General features: G+C 32.8%; 1 protein-coding gene across 1 annotated transcript; it reads left to right on the forward strand.

The window, feature by feature from the left end:
- The first annotated feature begins 817 nt into the window (after nt 1-817).
- LOC111391228 (haloalkane dehalogenase) lies at nt 818-8472 on the forward strand. Its single transcript, XM_023016394.1, has 11 exons — nt 818-1187; nt 2198-2273; nt 2356-2441; nt 2837-2930; nt 3031-3107; nt 3326-3453; nt 4181-4252; nt 4676-4746; nt 6631-6706; nt 7945-8088; nt 8167-8472. Exons 1-11 carry the CDS (start codon nt 912-914, stop codon nt 8204-8206), a joined length of 1140 nt encoding a protein of 379 aa, XP_022872162.1. The 5' UTR covers nt 818-911; the 3' UTR covers nt 8207-8472.
- The last annotated feature ends 2515 nt before the right edge of the window (nt 8473-10987 follow it).

Consider the following 10987-nt stretch of genomic DNA (forward strand, 5'->3'; position numbering starts at 1 on the left):
CAAATAAAACGAAAAAGATTTATCCTCATTTTTCTTTTTCTTTTTTTTTTTTAAATATGAATTGCTCTTTACAAACTAGGGAAAAAAAATAATATTTACCATCTAAAGATATAAAAAAATAAAATGAAATAAAATAACAAAAGAATATGCGGGGGCGTCTTCTGCCCTGCCTCGATTTCACTCCATCCTGTTTTAACCTAGTATAGGATTGGAGTATGGTAACAAAAATATATGATAGGACAAGATATAGGGATAGTTGGATTGTCTTTATACGCTCCGTTGGCATCCCTAAACACATTTCATCATATTTTATCAAAATATACTAAAAATCTAATTTTTAAACCAAACATTAATTTCAAAGTTCATCACTCTGTCTATCAATCACTTGTAGTCTCTCAAAATTAAAATAGTTACTTAAGGTATGTTTGGCACTAATTTTTCTACTACTCTAAAATCAATTTTCAACCTTACATTCTATAAGACTTACAAAATTTTCTTGTACTTTTTCAATTATAAATTCTTCAAAAAATTATTTTCCACTCAAAAAATTTGTGTCAAACAAGTTTTTAGTTGATAACCATACAATATTTCTATCACCTATGATCCCCAATTAGGCAATAACTTAATTAACAGTAATGTCATAATTAATTAAATTTCTATACCGCGATGTAGTGATATGTTGGCATGCCATATAATTATTGAAATAGAAGTTTAATGATTCAATTAAAATTAAACTGAAGTTTAGTTACCCAATTGAATTTTTCTGAAAGTTTAGTGACCGCAGAAGAAATTTACGCAATAAACGAGAATTAATAGATTCTCAGTATCGGCGTTGAGTGGTGTTCGTTAGTATTCGAACTCCCTCCACTCACTCATATCCCAACCGCCAGCGCACCGCTGCAACCACCGCAATGCCACTCTCTCTCCCCACTTCTCCTCCCACTCCGGCTCCTCGCAATCTCCACATCTTTTCCTCAGCTTCATCATCACACTTCACCACCACTAGATTCCTCTCGAACAAAAGGCTTAGAACAACAATCAGTATTGTTGCCAAGGCTTCCGAAGAAGGAGATGGCAAGCCGGCGTTCAATCCGTTCGGATTTGTAACTGATAATCCCTCAAGTCGAAGTGCCATTCAGCTTCCTGAGTCCCCTGCTGAGGATGGAAATGTTGGTCAAATGCTATATGTAATTACCCAAGCTTACTTTTGAGTTTTCAGTTACGTGTTTCAAGGATTTTTGTGGCTTGATTCTATTTTTTTCCTTTTTTTTTGTTTATTTTCGGATTGATTAGCTAGATGTGATTTAAAAATAATTACTGCAATTTTTATTAAGCATAGCACTTTTGTCAAATTCGATGAATATGATCTTTTGGCCATGCTGCTATAAATACTTGGGGTTTCGTCTTGAAAGGTAACCTTATTAAAGGAGTAATCAAGGCTCGAATTTTATCTCTTAACTTGTCCCTGTAAGATGACGGCTCGTTTGAGCAGACCAATCTTGAAATTTGTATGTTCATTTGCTGAGTCTTGATCGGATTGAATTGTTCGGAGCTTAATGAGCTCTTTTACCATATTAAGACTTGGAGTTCTATCTTAAAATGTCAATCTTGTTCAAGGAGTAGCCCAAAACTTTACGAGTGACTCTATATTTCCATCTTTATTCGATGTGTGATTTTATCTCTTATCACATGCCGTTTTAAATTCATGAGTGGTTGTAGTTTTTGATTATTACTGTAAATTTTTTGTGTTTCATAGCAGTTTTGTCAAATTTGATGAATGTGATCTTTCTACCATGCTTTTTTAAATTCATGACTCGTACAATAATAGTGCCATAAACTCTGATGTTTATGCATTCACTTGATTAGGTAATGTTTATAGAATTTCAATGGTGTCATACCATCTATATTGCTAGAGACATTCTTCAAAATTGCAAACTTGAAGTTGATTCAACAATATGAACAAATTTGTTGTTATTTTTGAAACTTAATTTAATTAAGTTTTTACTAGATCAAGTTGTGTAAAACTGAATACCAGATGGACATATAGACGAGCGAATTCATTCCAATATTATTTGTTAATGAGCCAGTCATTATCTTCCTTCTTATTCATCACTTCCACAACCCTACCTAACCCGCAATGTTTGATGCTCTGTGAAGATTAAGTTTTCTATATCATTGTCCTTGAATTATATTTCAGAGAATAGAAGACAAGGGAAAAGAGTATGGCTCTTATATTAAAGCTGGAGGGTTTAGATGGTTTGTAAGAGAAACAGGTAAACTCTTGAATATTTCTTGTGTTTTAACTTTTTTTTTAGTTTCCTGAAAAGATGTATAGAATTAATCTTTCCTTTGCAGGATCGACTGAGAGCCGACGTGGAACGATTGTCTTTCTCCATGGTGCTCCAACGCAGTCCTACAGTTATCGAGTTGTTATGTCTCAGGTTTCATCCTTCATTTTTAGCTAGGAACTTTGGATTGATCCAATGTGGTCTTTTTATCCTTTTCATATTTCAGTTTTATTCTCTTCTTTTCGCTTCTAATCTTTCTAAAGCTCATCAGTTTTGTACATGATTAGCTGTACTATCTAAATATGTAAATTGAATAAATGAGTTGCCTTAACAGAATTAAAAATAAATATGCTAATTATGTTATAAACTATAGAAATACTAGTGAGGATGGGGAAAAATAGTCTAGGTGATTTAAAGAAGGGAAAGATATTTATACATTCTTATCAGATCCTAAGTAGTACTACAACTGGTTCAAGATCAACCAACTGTAATATTCCTTAGTGAATTTTTTAATCGCCGTTTCTTATTCTTTCTTTTATTTCTCATAGATGGCCGATGCTGGGTTCCACTGTTTTGCTCCTGATTGGATAGGATTTGGGTTTAGTGACAAGCCACAGGCTGGATATGGATTTGACTACACCGGTTGGTCACTTTTCTGTGATGTATTCAAAATACATGTTCACATTAAAAAGTTTTGTGTGGGTTTATCAACAGACTGACTTTTAAAAATTTCATTTGACAGAGAAAGAGTTTCATGAAGCTCTTGACAAATTACTGGATGTCTTAGGCGTTGCTTCTCCTTTCTTCCTAGTAGTTCAGGTTTGAACTAAATTGATCAAGATGAAGATTTCTCAGTAGTTTGTGATGAATATGTGAGCAGTCCATATTTTAATTAGAATATAAATTTAATACCTAAAGATCTTATCTTGCTTTCTCAAATTGCAAATATATTTTAACTTTTTGAAACTTTGTTCATAAACACATTCCACTTACAAATCTTATACTAGAATTTCATTTTTCCATTTTTCTTTTTGCAGGGATTTCTTGTAGGATCATATGGATTAACTTGGGCGTTGAATAACCCGAGCAGAATTTCAAAGCTTGGAATTATGAACACCCAATTGACAGTCTCATCTCCCCTCCCTGGACTATTTAATAATCTCAGGTTTGTTTCATTTCACATCTACTAAGAAATTGCCATTAGTTATTACTTAAGTGATCACTCTCTGTGCAACTAACAAACTACTTTCTGATATAATGAATTTCAAGTTGTTATGCGTGCCTATTTTATATTCTCAAACTAAATTAGAAATAGGAAAAGTTTAGTAGTTAATTTCTTTACAAGTCACCCACAACAATGGAAAGAGAGAACGCTCTCCTTCTCCTTTAAATATATAATTTATGAACTTGAACTCAACTATTTTCTGCCAATGTCGTTACTATTTACTCAAACATCCTAAAGAGATATATTACAGGATAAGATTCTAATTAAGAGATAAAAATAGATTATAAGATTGTAATTTAAATAACTGAACCTATGAATTTGCTATTTGAGAATTTTTTTTCCTCGGTACTTGGAATAGCATTATGTTTTCTTGTAAGATACAAGAATTAGGATGAATATAGTTCAATTAGATATAAAGGATATTAAAATTGCATATTCGTAAAAGTGGAACTAGAAATGCTAAGTATATATGTCTGGAGACAGGCCTTCCATTTTCTTCTTCATTTAGTAATGTTAACAATTCAATGATCAATTTATTTAATATCAAGAACAAGATCAACCTTCAAGTGGAGAATACCCCTTGGAGAAAGTATAACCGAAAACACAAAGCAACAGAGAATTGTAATTTACTAACATTTTCTTTTATCTTGCCTCTGTTTACATCCAGGATTCCGTTTCTTGGTGAGTTCACTTGCCAGAATGCAATTATGGCAGAGCGTTTTATTGAAGCAGGTAGCCCGTATGTATCAAGAAATGCACTATATGCTTCAAAAGCCCACTACTTTCAATTATTCAAGTTACCTGGATTTTCTTTGTCTCTATTTCTTTGTGCATTGAAAGTTCAAACAGGAGAAGGGAGCAGCATATTTTTATTTTTTTTCCCCTAAATTCTTGCCAAACATTTGGTTACAATCATTTTTCAAAATAAATTTCACTATCACTAGCTTTAAATCAAATATTTCCATGCATCTGAAGCTAATTTACTCATTCCAGCCTTGACATTTTAAAGTATTGATAGTTACCTGTATTTCTTCTCTTTTTAAACGTATGCAGAGAAGTCCAAGGAAAACCAGTGTTCATTATAATTAGTTAGTCATTTTAAATTGGAAAATTTCATTAATTTCCAGTTTGTTCTCTAACAAAACTACTTTTTACATGACAGCTATGTCCTGAAACTGGAAAAGGCAGATGTATATCGATTACCATATTTGTCAGGCAGTGGACCAGGATTTGGTTTGTCTTCCTCTCTGATCTTAGAATGATGATTGAATTTATTTATTTTTAGATGATATTGTTAAGTTTTTATAAAATTCCAATTCTCATCACACGCGCATGATCTATGCAACAAGTCCTAGTTTTACGCATATTATCAACTGTTGGTGGAAAGAGCTTAACATAGATTTCTAACTTCATAATCGAAAAAAGCAAGCTTAGAAATGCATATATTCCTAAAAAACCTTTGTACAAGATCACAATTTCCTCAAATTAGCATTAAGTTTGCAACCAAAAAAATGATAGTCCCAACCATATGATATTTGTCTACAGAACAAATTTAATCAATAATTCTAGAAATTATTTAGTTGTTTGATAACTAATTTTCTTCAGCTGGGATTGTGATAGATGTGCGAGTTTGTTGCTACTTTATGGGATCATTGCCTATTTGTGAAAATGGAGAGACAAAACGGTGGTAGCTATTCATTCTATGATAATTAGTGATGCTGTCAACAATGCCATATTGTAGAAACTATATGATAGGATCCTGCAATTGCTGAGATTTTCTAGGATTGAATACTGAAGTTGCTGCTGGACTGAATACCTCGAGAAGCTGTTATCCAATCAATATTAGCTTATATTACCTCAACTGGAGATAACTAGAAGATGACAGAGATTATATGTAATGGAATTTATATAGTTTATTGATTAAAAAAGATGAAAGACACTGGAATTTAACAAATGACAGTGAATGGAATACAAGATACTACCAGGCTCTTCGAGAGGCTTGATTCTCCTCACATTACTCAACTATTTTCTGATGCCTTTCTAGTTCCCTCCCCATCACATTTATAAGCAATCCCTTGACCATAACTACTTGATTTATTACATTTTTGACCCTACTAACTAACTATTGAACCTTCTAGACTAACAATGATGTGGCAGCAACCAAGTGAACCAGATTGGAATCTATCACTGTAATCAAATGTGCATTAGATAAAATATCATTGGTGCTGTAATTTTTATTAAAATATATTAATGGAAATAGACAGAGATTTCACTGCAACCAAATTTTGAGAGTATCATTCCAACTTTGTAACTCCACAAAGTATGTAGCTATTAAGCTCCAGAATCATACCATGACATTATGGGAGAGGGTCATTGAGTATATGTTAAGAAGTCAAAGTTAATAAAGAATCAGTTTTGTTTTTTGCCAAGCATATCTACTATGGAAGTCATTCACCTACCTCAGAAATTGATTAACAAGTATATAGAAAAGAAACAAGATTTTCTTATGATTTTTATTGATATTGAAAAGAGCATATAATAGGATGCCTAGAAAGACGAAGCATATCGAAGATATGTCAATACAATATTATTGAAAATGTATTTAGTGATGAAGTCATGAGAACAAGTTTAGTAGGCATGGTAGTAAGAATGCTCTATGACTATAGTCTTACATCAAGGTTCTGCTTTCAGGTTTTGAAGTTCAATTATAATTTATAAAGGGTTCTTTTCGTGCTGTTGGTGTTTTTTTTCCCCATATATAAAAGTTTTTTTAATGCAATTGGAGAATTTTGATTTTCTCAACTCCTCTTTTGAACCCTGTGCTCATAATGACCTAGTTAATCAACTGAACTTGAATGATCACCAGTTCTAGACTGATATCAACTAAAGTGTCTGAAAGTAATACTTAGTCAGTTTGTCCATTGACATAGAAATGATTATATTCGATTCAAAGAAATAGGTAAAGCCTTCGGGTTGATTATTGACGTATTCCTTCTTTTAGGGCTGTGGCTTTTCTTAATTATATAGGATCGACAGTTGATTCAAAAGATAATTGAACTCCATTTTATACATGCATGCATAAATAACAATGTAACTGATGCTTTGTTGGTGTTTCAGCTCTGCTTGAGGCTACAAAAAAAGCTAACTTCAATGATATTAAAAGTCGAATCTCAGCTGGGTTTGCAACTGGAAGGTACTGTATTACATAAATGACCATGTCACAGTAGAATCTATTGTTAATTCGTATGCGTTTATGTTAATGCCAGAGTGGATTGGCAGAGGAATTTGATTGAATTATACAATGATGAATTCTATAGGGTATTTATATGAAGGCTTGCTTAGGTGACACTAATGGCAACTGACTCTAATTTACTTTGTATGAAAAGGAAAATTGTATTTAAAGAAATCTCAGATAGAAACTTGGCTAAATGAATGGTGCACTAGTCAAAATTTTCTGTTTCTGCCTTTTGTGGTTGATTTGGACCCCCAATAGTAGAAGGATTAAAGATTTAGATTAGACTAGATAGAAGAAATACAAATGCTTAGTTTTCTTTTCTTAATTTATTGAGGAATACATGTAACTTGACATTGTGATTATTTTTGGTTGTAAGTTAACTGCGAGCAGTTCTAAGAAAATTGCCACATCGATATAGTAACACTTGACTGTACCAATCAAGTATTTTGTCACTTTTTTCCATGTCTACATAGCTACTTGTTTCCTTGAATTTTGGAATGGCAACCAATTAGTCGATTAGTTGTCTTCAACTTGCATTTCATCTATATTTTTCTCGTGCAAGATTTCTGAGAACGAGCATGAGCATGGATTGATATCTTAAAGTGTTTATATGAATAGAAACCAACTTAGACTTGCAATGTTGGTGAAATTGCCATAGAATGTGAAATAAAACTAGACCATGAAGAGAAAGTTATAATATTTGTATAGATACTAGTAATTGTATAAGACAGTTTATAGGCTTCCATTTTTACTCTGCCTTAAAAAATTACAAATTAGTAGATAAGTTCGGCTAAGTTTAGAAAGTCCACTTCTATGTAAATAAGTAATTTTTAAGATAAATATCTTGTTTTGTTGGTCAAATTTGGAAATAATCGAGTAATTTCTTTTACATAGAAGTGAAAAAAATTAACTTATCGGAAAAAAAGTTTGAAAACACTAATTTACTTAAAAAGTACTTCTACTTACATTTAAGCTTAAACATATATGCTCTTAATAGGTAGTCAGATCTGCAGGTCATGATCCTAGTGATCTTAAGCACATTTACCATTTTACCTTAGTGATTATGATGATTACATTTAGTCGAATGACATCAGTTCGTTCAATTTAGATTAATTTAACTGTTGACTGTCTTTAAATGCTGCTAACGCCATGATCTTCTGTTCCTGAACGATGGAAACTTGTCCAACTGGCTTCAGCTGGGATAAGCCAATATTAGTTGCTTGGGGAATATCAGACAAGTATCTTCCCCAATCCGTGGCAGAAGAATTTCAAAAAGGGAATCCCAATTTGGTAAAGCTCAAGCTGATTGAAGGCGCCGGTCATATGCCTCAGGAGGACTGGTAATATAACTACTGAAAACTATTGACGTTTATTTACCGTTATTTTTTCTACTTCCTATTACCATTCTAACTTTACAGGCCGGAGAAAGTAGTCGACGCCATGAGATATTTTTTCTGATGCACAAAATGGATATATACATTGATGATCAGCTCAAAGGCTAATCTTTTTGAAGGTAGATTCTGAGCTTTGAGTACAATTGTATATGTATGTTATCGTTATAATTCTGAAAATGCAAGAAGGAAGCGACATTTTTCAAAAGATAAATGAAATTTTACTAGTCCAAGGAAACTGGTTTTGAAACATTCAAGTTTGTGACACTTGAATATTTGTATGTTCGTCATACCATGTTGAATTTATCTCATCCACAAATTTAAATTGTGACACACAATGTGCACAAGTTTTAATATTCTTCAGGTCCGAAGTCTTCAATAGCATGTGAATACAGTATGTGAAACTCATCTTTAAAGAGGTGAATGAAATATAAAATAAGAAGTGACAATAACAAAGTGGTATATAACAAATATAAACATGAACAAGTAAAATTTTTGAATTATTTTTCAATCCTGACTATGTTTATCAAAATATTTATTTTTTAAATTATTTATAAATGAAAATTTATAGTTGGATGTGATGAAATATATTTGGGATACGAACAGTTTACTCTTGTAAAAATTGTTTGAGGTGGGCGAAAATCATGAAAATTGATACAATAAGAGATCACAAGTCGTACATTCTTTCTAAAGAATAGTTAGAGGTTTCGCAGTAGTCGAAAATATTAATTTGTTTGAAGAACCTTATAAGTCAAGCCAAACATGTTAGTAATCCAACCAAAAGAAACATGATTTTGAGCCTATTACATGTGCGTCATGGCACCAACCGGCAATCGTGCAATTGGGATCAACAGTTTTTATTTTACTTTTAGTTAAAATTTTTAAATTAATAATAATAATAATAAATCAACTCTATCACAAAAGTCTACAAAAGAGTTTAACCAACGACACAGCCCATGTTGGCCCAAAAATGACCAAACCATTCAGAATAATGTTAATTGTACATCATTGTATGCATAATCGTTACAAATAAATGACATGAAAAAGAGAAATATTATAATAATTGAATTTCTCTTCCCCCCCCCCCCCCCCCCCCCCCCCTGATGTGCAAATAGCATTACTTAATTGGTAAATACCATCTTGAGTCGTAACATGTGTAATGATTCCATGTTGCCATACAAAAATAACGTCGAAAGAAATTGGCACACGCTCAGACGAAGACAAAGAAGCTTTATGAAACATAATTGCTGCAAAGGTGTAAACTTGTGTCATTAGAGTGTTTAACACTTTCACAAATTGGCACATTAATACGAAGAGCTATTGTAGTGGCAGCCAACCATTTTCTAGCCCAATATACTAACCGGAATTGTAAAGATGCTTTAATTTCCAGTGTTCATATAACTGATATTGGAGAAGTTTGCAAACCGGTACATTATTATTATGTTAATTGTAGAAAAACTCGGAAATGGATACTATTGGTGTAAAAGGGGCGATTTTGAGCTAATTAGGAGTTGGTTCGAAGAATTTAAAGATTGGTCTGATGGCACAGAGTGACTAAAAGTAAAAAGTGGGATATTGGAAGAATTCGCAAGTTTTTGGGTGAAATTCAACATTTGAAATATTTTGGGACTAAATTGTATACTTTTGGAACTTGAGATGGACCAATTTCGAATTATTATGAAGTTATTTTTTCTTATATATAGAACATGTAATAAAATTCGGTAATTTGATTTAGATAAAAATTAGAATTTTAGCAGATTTTGAAAAAATTAATGAAATGTGATTGAAAAACATGTAGATCCCAAAAATATGTGATTAAAATTAATTGTTGATTTTGACTTAAATTAAAATATAGTTGTTTAGCTGAACCACATGTAGGCATAGTAAGTTAGTTATAAGAATGAACATACCCCTATTCAGTTCTGCACAAAGAATTTACTGCAAACAAGAAATAGATACATATAGAAATTCCATTCTTGTCTACAATGAAGAAGAGAGCTTCTTTCGATCTATTTGATGATGAAGATCTTGATCTTCCTCTTCCTAAAGTGTTTCCAATGAAGAAGAAGAAGAATATCATTCCACTTAGCCTCTTTGAAGATCTTCTTCTTCATGATCAACAACCACCATTAATGCTGCAACCTCTCGCTATGGTTCCTTGTTCAAGCAAAAGAAAGCCCCAGAAAAAAGAGAGTTGAAGAGCAATATCGTACAAGATGAGCCAAAGCCATTTCCTGAAATCTTTCAAGAAATATGGTTGAATGGAGGGACCGTGCCAACCTTCTTGTACCAAAAACGGCTCACAGATTCTGATACCAAGTTTGATCAAAACCGGATTTTTCTTTCTCACAGCAGAGGAAAAACTAATGGAATTCTTGACACTAGCGGAGCAAGAAAACTTCTGTCGTTCATCCCCACAGGGACAGAGAACCCGTCGGAACTACGGGCCTAGTTGAACTGAAGAAACCCGAATGCCTACTGGTATTACAATAAGTAGAAGTTAACCAAGGCAATGTCAAGATTGTAACAATTGATCCGGAAGGTAAATACTATACGTTGCATATGAGGAGGTGTGGTACTTTGAAAATGGTTGTGCTTAAAAAAGATTGGAGTAAATTGGTGAAAGCAAACAATTTGGAAAAAGGTGATTGGATTCAACTATGGGGATATCGCCAAAATTCCCAAATTCATTTGGCTTTCAACATCAAGAAAGCGGCAAAAAAGGTCACAAATGGTGATGATGCAAGCAATAGCAACGCTGATGGCAATGGCTATAGCAGCAGCGGTTCAAGTTCAAGTATTGTCACTAAGGAATAGAAGATAATATGCACGAGAGATAGACATGAAA

The sequence above is a fragment of the Olea europaea genome, unplaced genomic scaffold (genome assembly GCF_002742605.1).
Source record: "Olea europaea var. sylvestris unplaced genomic scaffold, O_europaea_v1 scaffold769, whole genome shotgun sequence".
In the NCBI taxonomy this organism is placed as follows: Eukaryota; Viridiplantae; Streptophyta; class Magnoliopsida; order Lamiales; family Oleaceae; genus Olea; species Olea europaea.